At 42.7% G+C, this 27,093-nt stretch overlaps 1 protein-coding gene across 3 annotated transcripts in view; it reads left to right on the plus strand.

The window, feature by feature from the left end:
• LOC144599251 (insulin gene enhancer protein ISL-1) overlaps nt 1–27,093 on the plus strand; it is an 83,108-nt gene that overhangs the window by 35,358 nt on the left and 20,657 nt on the right. For all 3 annotated transcript variants that reach the window (XM_078410041.1, XM_078410031.1, XM_078410017.1), the window contains exon 2: nt 21,346–21,419. In XM_078410041.1, the coding sequence (XP_078266167.1) occupies nt 21,389–21,419 (31 nt within the window). In that variant the 5' untranslated portion in view covers nt 21,346–21,388. The remainder of the gene's footprint in view (nt 1–21,345; nt 21,420–27,093) is intronic.

Genomic DNA, 27,093 nt, shown 5'->3' on the forward strand with positions numbered 1-27,093 from the left:
GGGGGATAAGGGTGGTTGGGGGGATGGAGAGGGGGAAGGGGAAGTAGGGAGGGGGAGGGGAGGGAGAGAGGGGGGTAGGAGACGGTGCTGCACCAATGCAGGAGAGGTTTGGGCCCAACGGGTCCACTTGGTCTAGTAGTATTATAGTGTTACATTTACAGAGAAAGTGCAGATTTTTTTAAGTGCAATGTCTGCAATGAGGTAAATTGAACCCATCAGGACTGCACGCTAGCTTATGGGAGGACCATTCGGTAGTCTGGTAACAGTAGGGATGGAGTTGCATCTGGTGGTATGCGTCCTCAAGCTTTGGTATTCTCTGCCAGGCATGAGAGGGGAGAAGAGGGAATGACCAGAGTGAACATGCCCTTTGATATGTTGGCTGCTTTCCGGAGGCAGCATGATGTGTAGATGGAGTTGATTAGGAGTGGTGAGGGGGTGAGGGGGGGGGGGGGGTGGAGGGGGTGGAGTGGAAGGGAGAAGCAGGGCTGGTGTGTGAAGGACAGGACTACTCCACAGCTCTTTGTAAACCTGACATGTCCTCAGATCTGTATTGATGAGCTGTTCAATTTGAGCAGGTCTGCAGTGCATTCTTCCTCAAAGAAATCAGCCATGTCCCAATTGGAAAAATCTCGGTGCTGGTAATGAAATCCTAAAGAAAGCTTTGATAATTATTTGAGATCATTATTTATTTGGTCATAGGAATAAAGGCGCAGATTATTTTCTAAATGGAGGAGAGAATCCAGAAATCAGAGATGCAAAGGGACTTGGGAGTGCTGGTGCAGAATTCTCAAAAGGTTAATAGGCAAGTTGAATCCATAGTAAAGAAAGCAAACTCAATATTAACATTTATTTTGAGAGGGCTTGTATACAAAAATAGGGATGTAATGCTAAGGCTGCATTTGGAATATTGTGAACAATATTGGGCACATTATCTGAGGAAGGATGTGCTGGCTCTGGAGAGGGTCCAGAGGAGGTTTACAAGAATCATCCCAGGGATAAGTAGGTTAACATATGATGAGCGTTTGACGGCACTGGGCCTATATTTGCTGGATTTTAGAAGAATGAGGGGGGACCTCATTGAAATGTACAGAATAGTGAAAGACTTGGATAGAGTAGATGTGGAAAGGATGTTTCCACTAATGGGAGAGTCAAGGACTAGAGGTCAAAGCCTCAAAATTAAAGAACGTTATTTTAAGAAGGAGATGATGAAGAATTTCTTTAGTCAGAGGGTGGTGAATCTGTGGAATACATTGCCACACAAGGCTATGGAGGCAAAGTTAGTGGATATATTTAAGGCAGAGATAGATAGAGAAGGCAGAATGGGGTTAGGAGGGAGATAGATCAGCCATGGCAGTCTACTTGATGGGTCGAATGGCCTAATTCTACTCCTGTCACTGATGATCTTATGATCCTATGAAGACACCCCTCCCCAAAGCTGAACTGGCTGCCAACGAGTTTGAAAGTTTGTGAATCTATCTTTACTTGTAGTGGCACAGAAGAGACCATTAGCCCCATTAGGTTTCTGCCGACTCCCTAGAAATGCAATCCCATAGGTCCTATTCTCCCCATTCCCCTACTGCGGCTGTGCAGAGAGATACAGTTACCATTTCAAGTAGATGACCTTTTTCAAAACCAGTAAGACGGGTGATAATGCAACTTTAAAGAAGGTGTAATATTTACGGCAAGATAGTATTGTGGTTATGTGCAGTTAAAATCGTTAAAACTGGGGATGCTGGAAGTCTAAAACAGAAAGTGCTGGAAACAGTCAGCAGGTCTGGCAACATCTGTGGAAAGAGATTAAATATCAGACTGGTTAAGTTACTGAACTACCATACAAAGTCCTGGCCCAAGTCTGGATTTATCTTGCCTGGACTTTATCTTGCACTAAACATTATTCCTTTTATCAAGTATCTGTAATCTGTGTATGGCTCAATTGTAATCATGTAGTCTTTCCGCTGATTGGTTAGCATGCAACAAAAGCTTTTCACTGTATATGTGACAATAAACTAAACTAAACCATTCATCCAATGATACAAGTTCAAATTCTATGAGCTGGAAATTCAAATTCAGGTGATTAGATAAATATGGAATATTCATATTAAAAATAAATATGACTAATGTCGGCATTGGTGACCAAGAAACTACCAGCTTGTAATAACAATCCGTTTGGTTCATTAATCCCCTTCAGGAATGAATGTTGCCATCCACGTAAAAGTGCCGGCTGAACAATGTGGTTGGTTCAGAAATAGCTAAATAAGACTCTGTTCAGGGACATCTCGGCATTGGTGATAACAGTAGCCTTGCCAGTGACATCCACATCCTTTGAACAAATATAAACAAGGTAGAGAAGCAAAAGGTCATTCTGGAGAAAATGTGACTGGGCTTGCATTCACTGGAATTTAGAAGGACGAAAAGGGATCTTGTAGAGACGTATAAAATTATAAAAGGACTGGACAAGTTAGATGCAGGAAAAATGTTCCCAATGTTGGGGGAGTCCAGAACCAGGGGCCACAGTCTAAGAATAAAGCGTTTAAAGCTGAGGTGAGAAAAAACGTTTTCACCCAGAAGGTTGTGAATTTGTGGAATTCTCTGCCACAGAAGGCAGTGGAGGCCAATTTACAGGATGAATTTAAAAGAGAGTTAGATAGAGCACTAGGGGCTAGCGGAATCAAGGGATATGGGGAGAAGGCAGGCACAGGTTACTGATTATGGATGATCAGCCCTGATCACAATGAATGGCGATGCTGGCTCGAAGGGCCAAATAGCCTCCTCCTGCACCTATTTTCTATGTTTCTATGTTTCTATGTTTCTGTGGTGAGTACGTATTACAATTTTGCAGAGGCATAGGGTGCGAATGCTGGGCATCTGAGATAATGACCAGATGGTGGAAATGTGCTGAGTGAGAAGATGATGGAAGAGTGGAAAAGCTTTTGATGATGTGCTCAGAGTAGAAATTAGATAAGATTCATTGAAAACTTGAATAGGTGGTAGATATTCTCATGAATGGGTGCAGACTTCAGAAGAACCAGGAGAGAATGGGCTCACATGGCAGATATAATTTAACAGCAAGAACTGCTCAGTGATACAGGATGATTGGAACAAAAGGAATAAAATGGTAAAACTATTGTAAATTGGGAGACAGAAAGAGTGAAACATAAAGTTCTATGTACACAAATCTCTGAAGGTGACAGAACAAGTTGAAGAGTGGTTAAAAAAGTATATTTTCTCGTTAGCGACACAGGTGACTGCAAAAATCTTGGGCAAAAATCAAACTGCTGGAGGAACAGCAGGTCAGGATGTATCAAAATTGCTTTGTTGGCAGAGGTATTGTGTACAAATGCAAGGAGGTTATGTTAAACCTTTCTGAAATACTGATAAGGTCACAGCTGAAGGATTACATTTAGTTCCAGGAGCCAAACATAAGACCGTGGAGAGATTACAGAGGAGATTTACAGAAATATTACCAGAGATAAGGGGATTTAGTTGCATCAGGAAAAGTGCTGGAGTGACTCAGAAACGTTGCGAAGGGAATGGGAAGAGGAAGAGGAGTTAAAATGGCTAGCGACCGAGAGATCCAGTAGGTTTCAATTGAACAAGTGCAAATGTCAAACACTATCTCTGAAAAACATAGATACGTGATGCTTTGGATCGGGACCCTCCTTCAGACTGGTTGAGGGGGGTGGGGAAACAGCTGAAAGAGAGGGGGAGCAGGACAAAGCCTGGCAGGTAATAGGTGGATATGGGTGAGGGATTTGTGATAGCCAGATGGTTGGATAAAGGGCAACAATGAAAAGACAGGGGGTGTGAGACAAAAGGATTGCAGAGTTGCAAACTGTGCAGATAGAGTAATGTTGGTGGAAGGGGGAAGAAATAAATAGGTGCAAGTCCAGGGGAGAGAGAAGGGGAGGGGGGAAGAAAGGGGGGGGGGTGGATGACAAGGGGGGGGGGGGGGTGAAGTTACCTAAAATGGAAGAATTCAATGTCATTACCGTTGGGTTGTAAGCTAGCCAAACAGATTGTGGCGTGCTATTCCTCCAGTTTGTGTGTGGTCTCACTCTGGCAATGGAGGAGGCTCAGGACATAAAGGTCGCTCTGGGAATGGAAAGAGGACTTAAAAAGGTTAGCAACCGAGAGATCCAATAAGTCTTGAAGGACCGAGCACAAGGGTTTGGCGAAATGTACAATCTCGCAATAGACACCACATCAGGTCATTTTCCTTGGAACCACAGGAGAGGTAACACCTATCCCTATTCCTTCTTCCTCACACCCATCAAATGGTAGGCCATTTAGAACAGAGATGAGGAAAAACGTTTTCACTCAGAGAGTTGTAAATCTGTGGAATTCTCTGCCTCAGAAGGCAGTGGAGGCCAATTCTCTGGATGCTTTCAAGAGAGAGTTAAATAGAGCTCTTAATGATAGCGGAGTCAGGGAGTATGGGGAGAGGGCAGGAACAGGGTACTGGTTGTGGATGATCAGCCATGATCACATTGAATGGCGGTGCTGGCTCAAAGGGCCGAATGGCCTACTCCTGCACCTATTGTCTATTGTCTATTATCAAGTCTACTCCGCCATTCAATCATAGCTGATATATCTCTCCCTCCTAACCCCATTCTCCTGCCTTCTCCCCATAACATCTGACACCTGTACTAATCAAGAATCTATCTTTTTTTGCTTTAAAAATATCCACTGACATTGCCTCCACAACCTTCTGTGGCAGAGAATTCCACAGATTCACCACCCTCTGACGAAAGAAATTTCTCCTCTTTTCCTTCCTAAAAGAATGTCCTTTAATTCTGAGGATCTGACCTCTAGTCCTAGACTCTCCCACTAGTGGAAATATCCTCTCCACAGCCACTCTATCCAAGCATTTCATTATTCTGTATGTTTCAATGAGGTCCCCCCTCATTCTTCTAAACTCCAGCGATTACAGGCCCAGTGGAGATAAATGCTCATCATAGGTTAACCTACTCATTCCTGGGATCATTTTTGTAAACCTCTTCTGCACTCTCTCCAAAGCCAGCATATCCTTCCTCAGATATGGTGCCAAAAATTGCTCACAATATTCCAAATGCGGCCTTACCAGTGCCTTATCAAAAACCTCCCTCACCTGTAGCTACCTTTCATTCACCAGGCTTTGTCCAGCCCCTTCCTCTATTTCATGTCCTCAATCAGTCTGCAGAAGGGTCCCAATCCAAAACCTCACCTATCCATGTTCTCCGGAGAACTGAATTACTCCAGCACTTTTTGTTTGCAATATGCAGATGATACTTGCATCCAAGCATGATCAGTGGCCAAACTCAATATCCTATTGAGTTTTTTTGGCACTTGCATTGGATATGAACCGAAAATCAAATTCTTACTTGCTACAGCTCTACAGGCACATTAGATGCAATAACAACAAAAATAAATAAACAATAAATTATCAGTTATTCTTAGTAAACTGGACATGAAGGGGAAAAAAGAAACTATATAAAGCAACCACCTATATACTAAAACTCTCGTTTGTTTGTTTGTTTGTTTCTGAACTACAGCCAAAACGGTACACGATAGCGCAACAATTTTAGGCCCACCTTAATCACCATCGTCCCTTTGGTGCTACTGGAAGAAGTTTCATTGAAATCGGTGTTATATTTTTAAAGTTATTCACATTTTATTCACAGTTTAAATCTATCTCCGAGGGAGGGGAGAGGGAGGGAGGGAGGGAGGAAGGGAGGTGGAGGGGGGAGGAAGGAGGATAAGGGGGGGGAGGGAGGGAGGGAGGGAGGGAGGGAGGGAGGGAGGGAGGGAGGGAGGGAGGGAGGGAGGGAGGGAGGGAGGGAGGGAGGGAGGGAGGGAGGGAGGGAGGGAGGGAGGGAGGGAGGGAGGGGAAGCGGAAGGGCGAGAGCGGGGGAGGAGGAGGGAGGAGGGGAGGAGGGGGAGGGGAGAGGATAGGGGAGGAGAGGGTGCTGCACCAATGCAGGAGAGGTTTGGGCCCAACGGGTCCACTTGGTCTAGTAATAATATATAATCTGCACTCTGTACAAGACATGTGAAATGGCTTTCTATTATTGTTTGAGAAGAGCAAGCTCTAAAGAGCTCTTCAAACCATATTAATACACTTTCTCTCTCCATAAACTGCTGACTATCTCAGTCTATAAGACCATAGAACATAGGAGCAGAATTAGGCCATTCAGCCCATCGTGTCTACTCTGCCATTCAATCATAGCTGATCTATTTTCCCCTCTCAACCTCATTCTCCTGTCTTCTGCCCGTAACCTTTGACACCCTTACTAATCAAGGTCCTATCTAATTCTGATTTTGATTTTGCTTCAGAGATACATTACGTAAACAGTGCCTTCGGCCCACTGAGTCCACGCTGACCAGTGATCACCCCACACACTAAGGTCAATTTACAATTTTACCAAAGCCAATTAACCTACAAAACTGTACGTCTTTGGAGTGTGGGAAGAAACTGGAGCATGCAGAGAAAACCCATGTGGTAACAGGGAGAACATACATACTCCGTATAGACAACACTCATAGTCAGGAACGAACCCAGGTCTCTGGCCCTGTACTGTTGTACTAACTCTAGCACTGCTCCACTGTGCCACCCTGCTGCACCACTCTGCTGCCCCCTGCTTTAACAATACCCAATTTCTTGACCTCTACATGCGTCTGTGGCAATGAATTTCATAGATTCACCACCTTCTGGCCAAGGAAATTCCTCATCATCTCCATTTGCCATTCCATGTCATTCTGCATACTCTCATTGCTTGCAGCTCTCTGTCCAGGGAGAAACCTGTCTCCTCTTCACTGGCCCTCCGGACCCTGTCTCTGAGTGTGGACAATTGGCCCGTGCCCACTTCTTTGAATTCATTGCTCCTCTTGTGCTGCAGAAAGAGTTTGAATTCCCACATTATTCTTAAATTAAAGGCTATCCCGATAGGAATATTTCCAACACCTCCCTTGTCCTCCAATGGTAAGGCGGCCTTCACTCCAGGCCTTCTCCTCCTCCTCCTTAGACTCTTCCTCATGGTCATTACAAAGGTCTTCTGAAATGATACCTAATTGGCATGTCAGTTGCGGAAGGGTGCGGAAGAGGATTGGTTGCTCCCGCATGGTTCACACTGCATCTCGATGAATATGCCCCAATCCATCAAGGCAGGTATCAAACTTGTGTCATATGAGAACTGACTTCTGCAACTAACGACTCTCGAAGTTATGGAGTATACACACAACATGCAGCACGCACCTCAATTTAGTAAAAGTAAAAATATTTACTATGTGTATGTTTCCAGTTGACAATCATAATTCTGAATAAAATCCTTAGTATTTTGCTTCTCCAGTGGTATTTTGCTACTACTCAAGCTCCTGTCCTTGCTTGACAATATTCCCTTTGGATCCATGAGGAAACATATGATCTCAAAAATTAACATATTTTGGGGGTTAAAAACAAATTGACCATTTGCAAGAACAAACTAGGCTTCTCCTGTTTACTCCCTTTCAGCCCTGCTCCACATAGATTTAGATTTAGATTTAGAAATACAGCGCGGAAACAGGCCCTTCGGCCCACCGAGTCCGTGCCGCCCAGCGATCCCCGCACATTAACACTATCCTACACACACTAGGAACAATTTTTACATTTACCCAGTCAATTAACCTACATACCTGTACGTCTTTGCAGTGTGGGAGGAAACCGAAGCTCTCGGAGAAAACCCACGGAAAGAACGTAAAAACTCCGTACGGATGGCACCCGTAGTCAGGATCAAACCTGAGTCTCCGGCGCTGCATTTTACCGCTGCAACTCTACCGCTGTGCCACCGTGCCGCCGTACATAGCTTTCCTCAGCCTCACTGGGAAAAATGTGGTGCTGTGTGATCGGGTTTTCTTTCACAGACTATATTGACTATATTGAAAATTCCTTTCAGAAAATCTTATGTTTGTTGGTTTTGATTGTAATAAACCAATTGTAATTCTGAACACTACCTTCTGCACTACGCAACACTGTTAAAAAATCTTTGTACTTAATATAATTGTATTTATTTGTTTTTGCATTTATTGCATATATGTTTGTACGCACCGTCAGGATTGGCTATTTTTTAATTTCGTTGTACTCGTTGCAATGACAATAAATGAATATTATTATTATTATTATTATAATCAATAATCTTACACGTTTTCGTCATGGGTTCTGGAGGTCACATTACAAGGCAGAGATAGATAGATTTTTGATTAGTACGGGTGTCAGGGGTTATGGGGATATCTTATAAAAACTTACAAAATTCTTAAGGGGTTGGACAGGCTAGATGCAGGAAGATTGTTCCCGATGTTGGGGAAGTCCAGAACAAGGGGTCACAGTTTAAGGATAAGGGGGAAGTCTTTTAGGACCGAGATGAGAATGTTTTTTTTCACACAGAGAGTGGTGAATCTGTGAAATTCTCTGCCACAGCAGGTAGTTGAGGCCAGTTCATTGGCTATATTTAAGAGGGAGTTAGATGTGGCCCTTGTGGCTAAAGGGATCAGGGGGTATGGAGAGAAGGCAGGTACGGGATACTGAGTTGGATGATCAGCCATGATCATATTAAATGGCGGTGCAGGCTCGAAGGGCCGAATAGCCTACTCCTGCACCTATTTTCTATGTTTTCTATGTTTCTAAGGCAGGAGAATGGGGTTAGGAAGGAGAGAGAGATCAGCCATGATTGGTAACTCACGGTGACCCCCTCGTATTTTGCCCCGAGTCAAAGAGCGCTTGCTGGGAGTAGCCGACTCCAGCTTCGTACCGGAGCCCTCCCCAGACTCACCGCCTGCCGAGGGGTCACCAAACCCAGTCCCCTGCTCCATCAGAGCTGTGGGCCTACCTTCGATTTTTTTTCTTGATTCCTTTGTTGGATTTCCTTGCTTCTGTGGCCGTTGTAGTCCTCTTTTTTCTTTCTTGGAAGGCATCCGTACGTTCTGTATACTTTCTGATTTGATTGAAAGTACTTGATTTCCTTTAGTTCGTCTTTTTTTAGCAGTTTAGGGCTTTGTTTTCGGGAGTGCTGAAAAGTTATGTCTACTCAGCCAAGCATTGGACACGCCCCCCTGATCAGCCATGATTGACTTGATGGACCGAATGGCCTAATTCTACTCCTTTCACTTATGGCCTTAGGACAATTGGGTATCACTTTAGGAGTCAAAATCTGGCATGAAAACCATATACGTCATACTCTTTGAGCCTTCTGTGTGCCTCGGGCATAATTTAATTGGCCAAATATTATCTCAGCCATCGATACTACTGAAACCACCGCTGAAAATGGTTTTATGGCTACAATGTAGATAGACATATTGAACACTGTGGTCTAAAGATGTACTACTACTATACCCTGGAGACAAAATCTCGAAAGTGACTAGCTAAAGTGTTTTCTTAATAGTCTTAAGTGAATCATGTAAAGGTGTAACAGTGCTGAACACCATTGTCCTCTGACCTTGATACAGATGTATTTTGTGGATTCCGAAGAAGACTGTCAGCTATTGTCATTTGCAGCCACATATTCACACAGCCTCAGACCCATATTCACACAGAGATGATAAAGTGGTATTATATTCATACTTAATATGTCTTATAAACATGGTTTCACTGCAGTTGTCTGAGAATAGAATCACTTAAGAGCAACCGGAACTGGTAACGCATTATGGACAGAGCCATTAAACAAAATGCTCAGGAAACGCTCCATTCCACTGGTGGACACTTGCATTTTGTCAAGTAGAGCAACCTCAGTCTGCACAGAAGGAGAACAACTTCTCAATAAATGTGATGAATATTGTTAATATTACAAACTTAAAATGATGTGATAAAAGCCTGACAAGTGATTTATTTCCCCTTAGCATTGATTTACACTCTGCAAGTATGAATTCCTTTGTCTATTTATTTTCTAAAAACAATAGCATGAAAATTACTTTGGTAGTGGCAATAAAGGCAAAGACTACAGGTGCTATTCAACTTACGATGGGGTTTACGTTCCGACAAACCCATCGTAAACCGAAAATATTGTAAGTCGAAAATGCATTTAATATTCCCAGAAGCCTCCTCGCTAACGCCCAGGAAGCCGTTTAAGTGATGCTGCTGCAGCCGGGCGGTGGGTAAATGTGGCCGGGCTGAATTGAAAAAAGAACATAAAAGTGGGGAATGACAAACAAATTATTTTGATCACAATGATCTTCCTTCACATTTTCTTTTTTTTAATTTAAAGGTTCAAAGGTTCAAAGGTCTGTTTATTGTCACATGTACCAATTAAGGTACAAAGAAACTCGAATTACCATACAGCCATACTGAAAAAAAGCAACAAGACACACAACTACATAAAAGTTAACATAAACATCCACCACCGCGGATGCGGATTCCCCACATTACTCACTGTGATGGAAGGCAATAAAGTCTAATGTACTTCCTCTTTATTCTCCCGCGCTCGGGGCATCCGAACCATCCGCAGTCGGGGCGATCAAAGCTCCCGCAGCTGGCGATAGAAGCTCCCGCGTCAGGGCGGTCGAAGCTCCTGCGTCGGGGTGATTGAAGCTCCCGCGTCAGGGCGGTCGAAGCTCCTGTGGCTTGGAGTTCCCGAAGGGTATCTAACGATGTTAAAGTCTGCAGGTTGCCGCGGTTGGAGCTCCAAGGTCGATCCTGGCAAAGGGACCACCAGCTCTGCGATGTTAAGTTCTGCAGGCTCCCACGGTCAGAGCTCCCAAAGTCAATCTCCAGCAAGAGGCCGCCAACTCCACGATGTTAGGCCACAGTGAGGACGGAGATACGATACGGAAAAAAATCGCATCTCCGTCGAGGTAAGAGATTTACAAAAGTTTCCTCCCCCCACCCCACACATAAAACAAGCTAAAGAACACTAAAACATACATTTAACACTTACTATAAAACAGCAAAGAAGGAAAGGACGAGACAGACTGTTGGCGCGGCAGTCATTGTCGGCGCTACCCGGTAGTTTTAACTGCAAGAAGCAGACATTACAGACAAAGGCAGCATGTAATGCCCTGAACAAAGAATGGGTTGTAAGTCATTGCTGTGGACAGTTGAGAATCAACCATTATCAGGTGCAGTCACCTATAGAACAAATTGATTAAGGATGGTGGATATCATTTCATTCCCAAAGGATATCAGTGAACCGGGTAGATTTTTATGCAATTCAGTAGTTTCATGGCTATTGTTTACATGAACTTAAAGGGCTTGACGTTCACAAAATGATTAAATTATCTTTCAATCTGTGCCCTCTTAATGGACTTCCGATGGATGCTCAAAGCAAAAAAGGCTAAAGCACTGCTGAAACTATGTAAACACAATGTGCCTGAACCCCTCTATCAGTGGATCATCAACTTCCTGACAGTCAGGAAGCAGCATGTGAGACTGGGAAAGCACATCTCGGACCCGCAGAGCCTCAGCAAGGCTGTGTACTCTCCCCTCTCCTTTACTCTCTCTACACCAACGACTGCACCTCTACAGACTCCTCTGTCAAGCTCCTCAAGTTTGCGAATGACACAACCCTGATTGGACTGATCCAGGACAGGGAGGAATCTGCCTACAGACGGGAAGTGACACAGCTGGCGTCCTGGTGCCATCGCAACAACCTGGAGCTCAATGCTCTCAAGACAGTGGAACTAATTGTAGACTTTTGAAGAGCTCCCCCTCCCCTCCCCCCCCCACCCCCCCCCCCCCCATTCACCATCCACAACACCATAGTCACATCTGTGGAGTCATTTAAGTTCCTTGGAACCATTATCTCCAGGGACCTTAAATGGGGGGCCACCATCGACTCCACAGTCAAAAAGGCCCAACAGAGGATGTACTTCCTGCAGAGCTGAGAAAACACATTCTGCCAAGGCCAATGATGGACCAATACTATACTGCTATCATTGAGTCCGTCCTCACCTTCTCCATCATCTGATTTGGCTCAGCCACCAAGCACGACATCCGGAGGCTGCAACGGATCGTTCGCACAGCTGAGAAGGTTGTTGGCTGCAACCTTCCCCCCATTGACGAACTGTACACTGCAAGGTCCAGGAAGCGAGCGGGCAAGATCATCTCTGACCCCTCTCACCCTGGCCACAAACTCTTTGAAGCACTTCCCTTTGGAAGGCGACTCCGGACTATCAAAGCAGCCACAGCCAGACATAAAAACAGCTTTTTTCCACGAGTGGTAGTTCTACTCAATATCCAAAGTCTGTAGTTTCCTTTTTGCTCTTTTTTATTTTCACCCACATGTTTAGATAGTAATGTTGTATCCTTATTGTATTGATGTGTTTATGCTTTATTCTTAATTGTTAACTGCATGTTTGTGTTGTCATTTGTGAGCGGAGCATCAAGGCACATTCCTTGTATATGCACATACTTGGCCAATAAACTTATTCAGTCATTCATTCATTCATTCATTCATTCATTCAATAGCAGCAGAGCACTCCTATTAAACTATTAGATTAAATCTATATTAATTTGTTGAGAACAACTGCAATATAAATATTTCTCAGTGTGTGGACTAACCAGTCTCACTGCCTACTAGTTTAAGGATCAAGATAAGAAGCTAATGAGCCTCATGTTCATTGATGGTGAACAGCATTCACTTGCACACAATTTTGCAACATTTGGGAAATAATCAGAATTAAAGGACATTACACAGAAGGAAAGTTTCCAAACTGTAATAAATATTAAAGAGTAACACATAACAAGATAATAATATTGTGAATCAACATTGGATCAAATATTGCTAACTTTCAGAATAGGTCATCTATGATTAAACAAAAATTACCAATTGAATATAAAGCACTTTAACAACTCTGAATTTTCTGCATTCTTTTAATTGATTCATAAATGTATGAAATTTTAATTCCGATGAGACCGTTGGGCCCAAACCTCTGCTGCATTGGTGCAACACCCTCTCCTCCCCCCCCTCCCCCTCCCCGTCCCCTAACCCCCTCGCCCCCCCTCCCCCCATCTCCCACCTCCCTCTCCCTCCCCTCCTCCCCTCCCCCTCCCCTCCCCCTCCCTCCTCTCCCCTCCCCTCCCGCTCCCTCCACCCCTTCTCCCCCTCCACTCCCCCTCCCCTTCCCCTCCCCCTTCCCCTACCCCAAACTCCATCCCCCTCAACCGCCCTTAATCCTCCTCCCCCTCCCTCCCTCCCTCCCTCTACCCCCCTCCCTCCCTAGAGATACATTTAAACTTTAACATGTGAATAACTTTAAAAATATAACACAGATTTCAATGAAACTTCTCCCATTAGCACCAAAGGGACGACGGCTGACTCGAAACGATCCTGTTACTACTATCCAAATGCTCCGCAATTTCGTCTTTTATAATTGACTCCAGCATCTTCCCCACCAATGATGTCAAACTAACTGGTCTATAATTTCCCGTTTCCTCTCTCCCTCCTTTCTTAAAAAGTGGGACAACATTAGCTACCCTCCTGGGAGCACAACTGATCAGTCAGAGATGTTTGGACCAGTGAAATAGGCTCTCCATGTCCAGCCTGGATAAGTGCAGGTGTTGCCAACAAGGTCAGAAAGAATCCCTTTGCTTCTTTTTAAAGAATTTCATTCAAGAGCTACTGAGGAAACATGTTGACCTACAGAAAAAACATTAAAAAATTGTGGGAATTGCAGTCCCTGCCATTTATTCTGCTACAGTTAGACAATAGACAATAGACAATAGGGGCAGGAGTAGGCTATTCGGCCCTTCGCGCCAGCACCGCCATTCAATGTGATCATTCTCAATCAGTACCCCATTCCTGCCTTCTCCCCATACCCCCTGACTCCGCTATCCTTAAGAGCTCTATCTAGCTCTCTCTTGAAAGCATTCAGAGAATTGGCCTCCACTGCCTTCTGAGGCAGAGAATTCCACAGATTCACAACTCTCTGACTGAAAAAGTTTTTCCTCGTCTCTGTTCTAAATGGCCTACCCCTTATTCTTAAACTGTGGCCCCTTGTTCTCTATTGGGATAGTGGAGCTATTTTGCTTTACCATCGTGTCAATTACAAAGGCATCAGTTAAACCATTTGAAGTAACATGGCTATTTCAGGCGATTCATGTATCTGTTACACTTTATTAAAACATCAATACGTCCCGATCATTGGGTATGGTACATCAACCTTGTGTGGCTATTCAAGGCCGCATGTGAAACTGATGGACCACCGGCTTCATCCTCTCTCTCTCTCGTCCTTATTTGGATTATTACCAGGGCATTTGGACTAAGCAGAAAGTGGAGTGATAGAACATGTAATTTCTCTTCTTGTTGCTTGCATATGATGAGCTATGGTATTGACACAAATCGTGCTCATTGTAAAGAGTGGGAACTGTTTTTTCCTGAAATAATCCAGCATTTCACATGGACTGGAATGGAAGGGTTCAGAGGTTTCCATCGTTTCTCTGCAGTGCAGAATTCTGGACGTGTGCATGGGGCTATTTTTCACCGTCTCCATTGTGTGCTACTGCAAGCAATGAAGGAAAAGTCAAATGCCTTGGTTAAAACTTAAGGCCGCACTCTCCAGGGAAGATGCAGTTGAAATGCCTGACATAGGGTACTGACCAGATTCCCTGGCAAAAACAATCCCCTTTCACTGGGGTCATGCAAACCGACAACGTGTATGGCTACATGAGAGCACTGCCCACCCTGTTTGTACCACAGTTGTTAGGTTAAAGCCTTAAAAGGGTTTTGTACAGCACGTTATCCTGATACATTACTCTACATCTTGAATGTTGAGAAACCGACAGGCCAGATCGTGTTATTTATTTTTCAAGGTATTGCTGGAAAGATCAGTCAGCATTAATTGCCCATATTTATTTGTTCCTAGGAAGGTGATGGTGAACTCCCTACTTGATCCACTTTCTCCTTTTCATGATGGTATGCCTTCACTGATGTTGGCTCGTGAATTCCAGGTTATAGGCATAGTTACAATGAAGGAATGCAACATATTTCTAGGTCAGAATGAAGTTGCAATTTGGAGAAGAAACCATAGGAGGTGGTATTCATATGCATCTGTTTTCCTTTGCTTCTTTGGATGGTGAAGAATGTGGATTTGGAAGCAGCTATCAGAAAAATGAATGTGTGTAACTGCAGTCCTTCTTGGAGTTGGTACAGACTGCAGCCACTACCTGCTGATGGTGGAGGGAATAAATGTTTAGTGAGGTGGAAGGGGAAGGCAATCAAATTGATTGCTTTGTCCTGGATGGTATAAATATTCCTGAGCATTGTTGCAGTTTCAATCATCAACACATTGGTGTTTCTCAAGATATGGATCATGGAAACCTGGTGGTGCGAATGTCATTGAATACAAATGGCAAAAGTTAGACACTCTCTCATTGGAGATGGCCATTGCCTGGCACTTTAGTGTTGCAAATGATAGATTGGCACCTATCTGGAATAGACAATAGACAATAGACAATAGACAATAGGTGCAGGAGTAGGCCATTCGGCCCTTCGAGCAAGCACCATCATTCAATGTGATCATGGCTGATCATTCTCAATCAGTACCCCGTTCCTGCATTCTCCCCATACCCCCTGACTCCGCTACCCTTAAGAACTCTATCTAGCTCTCTCTCGAATGCATTCAGAGAATTGACCTCCACTGCCTTCTGAGGCAGAGAATTCCACAGATTCACAACTCTCTGACTGAAAAAGTTTTTCCTCATCTCAGTTCTAAATGGCCTACCCCTTATTCTTAAACTGTGGCCCCAGGTTCTGGACTCCCCCAACATTGGGAACACGTTTCCTCCCTCTAATGTGTCCAACCTTTTAATAATCTTATATGTTTATGTTTATATGAATATTGCTGCATGCAGTGCAGGCATGAGTACTTCATTTATTCAATCATTGTGCATGATATTGAACCATCCAGGACAAAGCAAAACCTTTTAAGTATATAAACATAGCACAAAAAGTAAGGAAATTTGTGTTTGGTAGATTATTTCTTTGTTGTAACAATGCTTCTTGGCAATAAATCTTATACCGTTGGAAAGCCTGTTTATTCCCCTTTTAAATGGTGCCACATTTGTAATGAACATGCATTTGTGGGATGAGCAGCAGAGCTGAGTATATGGGTTGCGCCCATGAAAAATTTGCCAAATCTTCTCTGCCAATGCCAAACAGCTTATTCTGCTGTTGCTATTGACTCTTGTTTTTAGCTTCTGGTACCACCAGGTGCTGACAATCAGGTGCCTGATTGGCACCTGATTGGCAGCATCTGTGAGCATGGGCCCTGCTACAGTGGTCAGTAGGTGTCTGCTCCAAGAATCGGCATGCCACGTTTGACTGATCTGGATAGGGCCCGTGCGATCTGGATAGGGCAACTTCAAGCTGGTGTTCCGCAAAACCAAGTTGCGGCATTATTTGGAGTGAGCCCTAGTACCATCTCCAAAGTGAAGGCCAAGTTCCATATAACTGGGGATGTCAGAGACAGGCTGCGAAGTGGGCGTCCCAAGGAGACGACACCCGAAGAAGACCGTTTCCTCACCCTGTCAGCACTTAGGAACCGTAGGCTGTCTTCTACAGATTTGCAGTCAAGGTTTGCAGGACGATATGGCCGACGGCTCTCTGCCCAGACAATTCGGAACAGACTGCACGCAGCCGATCTCCGGTCTCATAGGGCTGCCAGGAGGCCTGCCATGACTGCCCTTCACCGTCAGGCCCGTTTGCGCTGGTGTCGGCAACACGTGCACTGGAACCTGAACATGTGGAGGAATGTTATGTTCAGTGATGAGTCCAGATTCTGCCTACGGCAGTTGGATCATAGGGTCAAAGTGTGGACAAGACGCGGAGAACGCTCTGCTGATTGCTGCACCGATAGAGTAACATCTTTTGGTGGAGGCAGTGTGATGGTGTGGGGCAGCATCTCCCTCACTGGAAAAACGAGGCTTGTCATCATTGGAGGCAATCTCAATGCAGAGAGATATCGAGATGAGATTCTGCAACCAGTGGCAATCCCATATCTCCACAGTCTGGGACCGAACTCTATCCTCCAAGATGACAATGCTCGCCCCCACAGAGCAGGGTTTCTCAGAGACTACCTCCAGAATTTGGGAGTGGAGAGGATGGAATGGCCTGCCAGCAGTCCTGACCTCAACCCCATTGAACACTTGTGGAATCAGCTTGGGCGTGCTGTTCGTGCCATAGTGACCAACACAACCACGTTGGCCGACTTGCGACAAATGCTGGTTGAAGAATGGGATACCATCCCACAACAGTGTGTGACCAGGCTGGTGACCAGCATGTGGAGGAGGTGCCAGGCTGTTGTGGCTGTGTATGGTTCTTCCACACGCTACTGAGGCTCCTGTTTATTAAATGAATAAATTGTTAAATTGCCAATATGTCTTGTTTCTTCAGACTTCAATCATCCAATCCACCAAACAACACTGAACAAGAGTCAATGGCAGAATAAGCTGTTTGGCATTGGCAGAGAAGATTTGGCAGATTTTTCATGGGCGCAACCCACATACTCAGCTCTGCTGCTCATCCCACAAATGCATGTTCCTTACAAATGTGGCACCATTTAAAAGGGAAATAAACAGGCTTTCCAACGATATAAGATGTATTGCCAAGAAGCTTTGTTACAACAAAGAAATAATCTACCAACACACAAATTTCCTTACTTTTTGTGCTATGTTTATTAGAAACAAGAGGTTAGCTGGGAAAGGAGTAGATCTCTTTAGGACCAAAAGTCAAGTCTTTATGTGGAGCCAAGGGATAAGACCTTTCTTACACTGACAGGTTCTGGGTTTCTGGTTTGGGGTGATAGACTGCGGTCACAAGTGATAAGTGTGGTATCATAAATGAACACTTAATATCACCATATTCCTTCCTCCATATTCACCACGGGGAAGGATGGGGAGGGTTAAGGGTTCGGGGAGATGTAAGTTGATCATTTGAAATGTGTATCCTAAGAAATATTTGAGATAGTTGATGCACAAACTCATGTGGGTTTTCATTTGGTGCTCCAGTTTCATTCCATATGCCAAAGACGTGAGGGTTTGTAGATTAATTGCCTTCTGTAAATTGTCCCTAGTGTGTGGTATAAAACTAGTGTAGGGGTGATTGTTGGTTAGCGTGGACTTGGAGGGCCAAAGAGCTGATTTGCACAAAGTATCTCTAAACTAAACTAAACTTTGATCATGTTAATCTTAGAAAGTTGTTTGTTAAATTGAGTCAAAGGGGGTTGCCCAAATACATTGTGGGAATTCTGCCCTACTGGTATGCCCACCAGACTATGCAAGTAAAATGGGGCAATATGGTCTCAGGCCCATTTGGGGTTAGCAATGGTGTCAGACAAGGGGGAATCTTGTCCCCAGTTCTCTTCAATCTCTATATTGATAATCTGTCCAAGCAATTGAAAGCCTGTAATACTGGGTGTGTGATTGGTAACAATAGTGAACCATATTATGTATGCAGATGATCTTGTGGTCCTTAGTCCATCTAGCGCTGGTCTGCAGCAGCTCCTTGCTATATGTTCTGTGTTTGGTGCGGAACATGATATCAAATATAATGCCAGTAAGAGTGTTGTTATGATCTGTAGAACCAAAGAGGATAAATGTCTAAAATTTCCTGATTTTAAATTGACTGATAATAATCTTAGTGTATGTGATAAGGTAAAATATCTTGGACATTTTATTACAGAACAAATGATAGATGATGAGGATATTTATAGGCAATGCTGCCTGATGTATGCACAAGCAAACATTCTCTTGCGCAAGTTCGGTGCATGTACAGATGGGGTGAAGATGTCTCTGTTCAGAGCATACTGTACACCACTCTACACTGCACACTTGTGGTCAAACTATAAAAAAGCTAGCTTACAGAGTCTTCAGGTAGCTTTTAATGATGCCATGAGGATATTACTGAAGAGACCTAGATGGTGTACTGCAAGTGAAATGCTTGTGGCTGCAGGGGTTAATACCCTACAAGCCATGCTAAGAAATGTAATGTATAAATTTATTTGCCGAATTAATGATACTGAAAATGAGATCATCTTGGCATTATCACTAATAAGGTTTAGTACTACATGCTACCAATCACAGTTGTGGAGACTTTGGCATAGTTGTCTCGTTGTTGATCACTGATGGCTGATGCTTTAAACCATGCATTGTGCTTGTATGTAATTTATTGTGGTAATTTATTGTGCTTTTGTTAGTAATTTGTTAGTAACTGACTGTGCTTTTGTATGTAACTTATTGTGCTTCTGTATGTTTATTATATGTAATGTCTTGGCTTTTATCTGGACCTTGAGTCTGTAATAAAGTATCGATTGATTGATTGATTGATTGATTAAACTAAATCCCCAGAGTCTCATGCAATCTATCCCAAAGTATTATAGGGAGCAAGGGAAGACATTGCGGGGCCTCCGACCAAGATTTTTGCATCTTTTTTACCCATGAGTGAAGAATTAGAAGATTGGAGAGTAGCTAATGTTATTCCCATATTCAAGAAGAGAGGGAGGAATAGGCCAGGAAACTACAGGCCAATGAAACTTTCATTAGTAGTAGGGAGACTATTGCAAAACAAATCCTAGAGATAGGATTTATGATCATTTGGAAAGACAGGAGCGACTATGGGGAGTCAGCATAGTTAGAAATAGAACGGAAATCCTGCCTCATAAATCTATGGTTTTTTTAGGTGAATTTTGTGAAGGAAATTTATGAAGGTATGGTGGAGGATGTTGCTTACGTAGACTTTAGTAAAGTTTTTGGCAAATTCTCAAATGGTAAACTAATCTAAGAAGGTTAGGGCATGTGAAATTCAAGGTGTTCTGGCAAATTCTAAAATTGGCTTGGCAGATGGTAATGGTGGGAGGTGGGGTGGGTTGGTTTGCTTTTCTGATTGTATGTATTTTACCAGTAGTGTACCTTTGCTGTTTGTCATATATAAATAACGTAAATGAAATTATCGGCGGTCTGATGAGTATGTTCACTGACATCACAAAGATTGGTGATAGCAAAGATGGTTGCCTAAGTTTAGAGAAGAACACAGATCGGCTGGAAGGTTGGTCAGAATAGTGACAGATGGCAATGAATCCAGCCAAATGTGAGGTAATGCAATTTGGGTTGTCTAATATTAGCAGAGCATTTACAATAAATATCAGGGACCTTGGAAGTATTGATGTGCAGAGGGGACATAGAATGCTAGTTCCCAGCTCCCTGAAAATGATTACACAAGTGGATAGGGTAGTTGATCTTGTTTGCTTCATTGGCAGTGATAGTGAGTTTGAGATTTGGGACATAGTGTTGCAGTTATACAAAACATATGTTAAGCCACACTTGGAATTAGAAAGAATGCAGAAGAGTTTCACGAGGATGCTGCCAGGAATGGAGGGTTTTAGTAACAAGGAGAGACGGAATAGGCTAAGATTATTTTCATTGTGGCACAGGAGACTAAGGGGTGGCTTATAGATGTTCATAAAAGTATTATGTGCATAGATAAGGTAGATAATTACAGTCTTATTCCAAGGGTAGAAGAGCCTAAAGCACAGTCTAGAGCAAGAGTGTAGTAAAGTCCAGAGCACAGAGGTTTGTAAGAGGGAAATATTTAAAGGTAATAGAGGGAAAGGTTTTTCCTCAAAGGGTGGCAGGTATATAGGATAAGCTTCCAGAGAAAATAAAAGATTCAGATACAATAACAACGTTTAAAAAAACAAATTTGGAGATCTATATGGACAGGATGGGTAGACTGATGGGACTGAAGGCTGATAAATCCCCATGGTCTGATGGTCTGCATCCCAGAGTACTCAAGAAGGTGGCTCTAGAAATCGTGGACGCATTGACGATCATTTTCCAATGTTCTGTAGATACTGGATCAGTTCCTGTGGATCGGAGGGTAGCTAATGTTATCCCCCCTGTTTTTAAAAAGGAGGGAGAGAGAAGCAGGAAACTATAGACCAGTTAGCCTGACATCGGTGGTGGGGAAGATGCTAGAGTCAATTATTAATGATGTAATAGCAGCGAATTTGGATAGCAGTAACAGGATCAGTCCAAGGCAGCATGGATTTACAAAGGGGAAATCTTGCTTGACTAATCTTCTGGAATGTTTTGAGAATGTAACAAGTAAAATGGACAAGGGAGAGCCAGTAGATGTAGTGTATCTGGACTTTCAGAAAACCTTTGATAAAGTCCCACACAGGAGATTATTGGGCAAAATTAGAGCACAAAATTAGAGGTAGGTTATTGACATGGATAGAAAACTGATTCGCATACAGGAAACAAGAGTAGGAATTAACGGGTCCATTTCAGAATGGCAGGTAGGGACTAGTGGGGTGCCGCAATGCTCGGTGCTGGTACCATGGCTACTGTATTTACAATATATATTAATGATTTAGATGAAGGAATTAAAAGTAACATTTGTAAATTTGCAGATGACACAAAACTGGGTGCAGTGTGAACTGTGAAGAGGACACTATGAGGATGCAGGATGACATGAAAAGGTTGGGTGAGTGGGCAGATGCATGACAGATGCAGTATAATGTGGATAAATGTGAGGTTATCCACTGGTGGCAAGAATATTATCTGAATGGTGTCAGATTAGGAAAAGGGGAAATGCAAGGAGACCTGGGTGTCCTTGTACATCAGTCACTGAAAGTAAGTGTGCAGGTTCAGCAGGCAGTGAAGAAAGTTAATGACATGTTGGCCTTCATAACGAGAGAATTTGAGTGTAGGAGCAAAGTTCTGCAGTTCTACAGGGCCCTGGTGAGACCACACCTGGAGTACTGTGTGCAGTTTTGGTCTCCTAATTTGAGGAAGGACATTTGTGCTATTGAGGAAGTGCAGCCTAGGTTCATGAGGTTAATTCCCGGGATGGCAGGACTGTCATATGATGAAAGAATGGAACGACTGAGTTTGTATTCACTGGAATTTAGACGGATGAGAGGGGATCTTACAGAAACATATAAAATTATTAAGGGGTTGGACATGCTAGGTGCAGGAAACGTATTCCCGATGTTGGGGGAGTCCAGAACCAGAGGCCATAATTTAAGAATAAGGGGTAGGCCATTTAGAACTGAGACGAGGAAAAACCTTTTCACCCAGAGAGTTGTGGAATTCTCTGCCTCAGAAGGCTGTGGAGGCTGATTCGCAAGATGCATTCAAAAGAGAGTTAGATAGAGCTCCAAGAGCGAGCGAAATCAATGGATATGGGGGGAAGGCAAGAACGGGGTCCTGATTGTGGATGATCAGCCATGATCACATTGAATGGCGGTGCTTGCTCGAAGGGTCGAATGGCCTACTCCCGCACCTATTTTCTATGTATCTAAGTATCTATGAAATTAATAGAGGGAAGTGGACCAAATGCAGAAGAGATGGAGTTAATGTGTCACGACACTATCCATGTCCTCCAGAGATGCTGCCGGGCCCGCTGGGTTACTCCAGGACTTTGTGTTCAGCAAAGACCGCAACTTCACCAGGCGGCCACTGATGATAGGCGCGGAAAGCTTTTTCGGTAGTTCCTTTGGATCGAGAATGACATGCTTGCACTCGGGTTTTGTCACTTCTGAGACCAGTGAGGGAATAGCAGATTTTTCGCAAAAAGAAAAGCAGGTGTTGCTTGTGGGACGACTGAACCTTGGTCGGTTTATGGGGCGGTTTTTTCAGGAGCCTGATGTTAGGCATTTCAATGCGATTTGCCCAACCGAGATGACTGAGTATTAATTACTAGGGGCTCGTTGCTGGGGATGTTGGCTAATCACAGTTGCCCGAGTCTGGTGCCTCCTACTTATTCCGGACACGCTGAGCCGGGCAGTGGACTGCCTGCATCTGAGAGGCAGAACGGGCATCGAATCATCGCTATGACCTGCCCTGTCCCGTGTGCCGGACCTCCCTGCCAACCCTTGGCATCTCGCCCTCTGTCAGAGATTTTATGAACAATTTGTGGATGTCTCTGATAAAATATTAAAGGCGATAGATTTAAATCACTTCAATATTTTTTTTGAAAAGTAATAAACACAAGAAAATTATGGCAATTTTTTTTTTTTAATTGGCAAAAATGTATTAGTTTGGGTCAATATCGGCATTTGGATAACAAATGCCCTTATGTCTCTTATTTCCCGCACCCTTTATTTCACTTGGTGTGTTTACATTATTTACTCGTACAAGATAAGGTCTTGTGGTTTTAGTCATTATTGAAGTTATACGTTATTATGTAATCAGCCGTCTTGTGATTTTTTTTATATCCAATGATTACGGTGCAGGGTTGCGTCAGTGAGAGTCAGGTTACAAGATAGTGGGCATTGGCTACACAATATAGCGCGCATAGTACCCAGATAACACGCACAAAGTGAGTTTGGACTGATAGTATTTCACTGCTTTAGATTAGGTCTTAACGCTATGTCTTTTTTTTTTTCTTGCGGTCCTTTTCAGCTTTCCAAACAAACGCCCTATCGATTTCATGCAATAACTGTTGCATGTAAACTTGGAGCAGATTTCTTCGTAGGCATTTCGTGGGGGAAAAAACAGACATTAATAGATTTGAATAGAGGTCGTACAGAGCGATCCACTGTGAATTTAAAATTACTGTCATAATGTATCGGAAGTGTAACTTACAATGTTAATCGGTACGGTGATGAATTGGTATTAAAAAAAGTATTAGTTAAGAATAGTTTAAGTCACTGAAAAGTAGCTTACTGTTATTAACATGGCAATAAAAGCTTGAGTTAAACCATAACCCTTCCCCTTTATCCTTTTGTAGTTTGCTTAGTTGTATTTTGTATAATGATAATATTTCCTGATGGGTTTATGCCTGGAGTCTAGATTTTAAATATATATTTATAATTGCGGTTTCAAGGTATTTAATTTACAGAAACGGCTACTCCACGGTTTCTTGATTCATTGAAAGATGACAAGCAACGCCAGTGATTGCCGCGAAGTTCTCTCTATGTGTTATGCAATAAAGGGTGTTTCCTGAAGTCAAATTTGGGCAATCATAAATTGGACCTAGGGGCCGCGATTCTTCTTAAATCAATGGGACCGCGATTCTTCTTAAATGAATATCCTTGTTTATCAATGCTGAAGCTCATTGCTTTCTTCAATAAAATGCAGTGTCGAGTTAAGACGAAATAAATTAGGGAACGATAGACACATGTCCCACACCAAAAGCATGTATTCGCGCGCGTCTTGAAATCCTCGTAGTTAGAGTGGAAACAAATCATCTTCGGCTAGAAGCGATCGCTTAAGTTGCCAAAGGGTTGAATAGAAATCATTAAATGTTAACCAAGAAAGAATTTGGATATTGCCCAGAACGACCAACTGTGGCGATCCGTGTAGTGTGTAACAATATGCTGCAATACCCGTATGTACGGTTCCACACATTGAAACACTGACCACGCATTAAAAGTACTTTACCGGTAGTAATGTGTTAAACCCCTCCACCCCGAAAGACACTGTATACATCCACGTGTTTCTCATTTACAGGTCAACTCAATTTGTGACAATGCGAAAATAAAAGAAGAAAAATGAAACAAAGGTCTATAAAATGCTATATACTGCACATAATACCCGAGGTGGACGTAGAATTTGTGTTGTAAATATCTTTTTGTATGGAGCTTCGTATAATTGGTTAATATTAAACTATTTTTCGGGAAAATAATGGCTTATATCAACATCTATTCTGTATTTAACGAAGCTCACATTTAAAAGTCTGATCATAAATTTGGACCAGGCCCCTTACCTTCCAATTATTATAATCCCACGTAAGTGCAGCCCGTTCCACTTCCATTTCAGTGTGGGGTAAGTTTTTACCATACACACATTGAAGCTCGTCAATTCAATAGTCAACATTTTAAAAATGACCAAGTGAAATCGCATTTAGCGCCTGGTCTGCGTAAAACAGATTGCCTGCCTTCACAATGAGAATAGAAGAATAACATTTTAACGCATAACATTGTGGGTTTTTGTTTTAAGGAGTTCATTTCAGAAGTTCACTTATGCTCCAGTTAAAGATATATAATTTTCACACGGGACTCTGTATACAAAACACTCTACATATTTGGAAACCACTCATTTTAACATCTGACATTAAAATTATTGAGCTCCTGTTCTCCGTTTCCACCCGGCTACTACTGACACTCTGAATATACAATATTTTTTTATCTTGGAATACAGTTATCGCAGAATTCATTTTATTATGCTTCAAGTAGTATGGGTCCAGTATAAAAGAAAACTGAGACAAATCCTTCTATGTTGACTCAAAATCATCATATGGTGAACTCATTTTAGTTAGGCTACTTTTACTTCGTCCAAAATGATTGACTTTGAAATATCGCTTCCATCTAATATCGGAAAGCACTGCATTTCAAATCCAGAATTAGAAGGGTGGCACACCAGACTGATTTAGTTTTGACAGTTGCAGACTTGGATATATATTGAAGTAGAGCGCCCCCTTTCAAACTATATTTACAGAACCACATTGAAGCGGTTGCGTCAAAATAACTTGATGTACCGTACAATTTGTTAATTTTCAATATCTGGGTAATTGACGGTACGATTACTTGCAGTCCGATACATAAACTATAATTATTATAATCAAGAGTTTTCAAGAGAGAGTTAGATTTAGCTCTCAGCTCTTAGGGCTAAGGGGATCAGGGGATATGGGGAAAAAGCCGGAACGGGGTACCGGTTTTAGATGATCATATTGAATTGCGGTGCTGGCTCGAAGGGCCGAATGGCCTACTCCTGCACCTAGTCTCTATATTTCTATGTTTCTATAATCCGTATAGATAGCACTGCGCTCAATAGTACTTTTGGGTTTCTATAGTAACATTTAGTCTTCTTAAAAAAAAAACATTCATATTATGTTGGGCCTCACGTGGTCGCTCTTCCCCAGATTGGTATTGCTCGAATGGCATGTAAGATCTAGACAAAACATGCTGCGCTTCAGCTTGAAATTCCTACTTTGTAAAGAGCGTTAGTTCGCTTGTTAAATGCCTATTGTAATCTCAGATGTCTCCCTACATTGAAGTGCTGGTGTCTATACAAACACTCGGGAACTCTATACCGCTTCATCGGTCAGCATATCACCTCCATATTCATTTAACCAAATATTTCCCGTTGTGTGCATGTTTATTCACAACTCAACAATTCCAGCGAAGTCATGCTTTTGCGACGTATATATTCGAATCTTTAACTGCAGTTCGCTAATGGCCAATTAATATTAGTAAATAACAAAAATAAGTAACATATCCAGTGTACTTATTTGCGTCCATGTGTAGCCAGGAAAAATGTGATTAAATACCAAATACGCAAGGTAAACTGCCAAAAGGTTAACAATTGCAAAAAATTGAAGTCTGTAGGTCTGGACCCGAAACGTCACCCATCTATGACGCTGCTTAATCCACTGAGTTACTCCAGCACGTTGTAACTTTTATTGACAATCGCAACATTAGCGTATATTCATAGTAATGACGTTCAGAGAAAGGTACAATCTGATTTATATTAAAGCGTTCCAAAGTTCAATTTTCGAAGTTTCGATATATTTTTTTTTAGTCTGGTGTCACATAATTTCATAAGTCGCTATTTCTCACTTAACAGTTACTGGCCACTGTTCATCATAAATTCATAGCAAAAAAAAATGTTACAAGTTGTAGTATATCAACGCTGTAGACTGACCAGATTCAACTCCTTATCAAATTCATTTAAATTTTAATTAAAAAATTGGACGGCGGAGTTTTGCTCCGTTATAAATTTGCTCGGAGAAATAGATGTGCTAATAGGAAAATACTGCTCTTAAATGCTCTGCGTTCTTTTCTACATGCTCGCATGCAAGATAAAGGAAAGAGAGCGTGGTTTGGATCCGATGTGTCAAGTAGCCGGATCAGCTGGCTAAAGGGAAGTATGCACTGCCTCTTTAAGCAGGCTGTTGCGATAATGAATTGCATTCTGTTGATTTGAAACTGAGGCTCCAGGCTGCTGTCTTTCTGTTGGCGGTATAAAGCCCTCTCAATAGATTTAGTGCTAATATGGTACATTTGTTCTACACATTCAGCAGTCAAGGTCCATGAGATTAAAGATCGGCCACCTCTGGAGAATAAAGAAACCTCCAGGGAATCCAATAAATTTGATGATTGATTTCTCTGGTGCATTTTCCTCCGGAATAGAATTCATACGTCAGCACAATT

Source organism: Rhinoraja longicauda, chromosome 1, assembly GCF_053455715.1.
Source record: "Rhinoraja longicauda isolate Sanriku21f chromosome 1, sRhiLon1.1, whole genome shotgun sequence".
Taxonomy (NCBI): domain Eukaryota; kingdom Metazoa; phylum Chordata; class Chondrichthyes; order Rajiformes; family Arhynchobatidae; genus Rhinoraja; species Rhinoraja longicauda.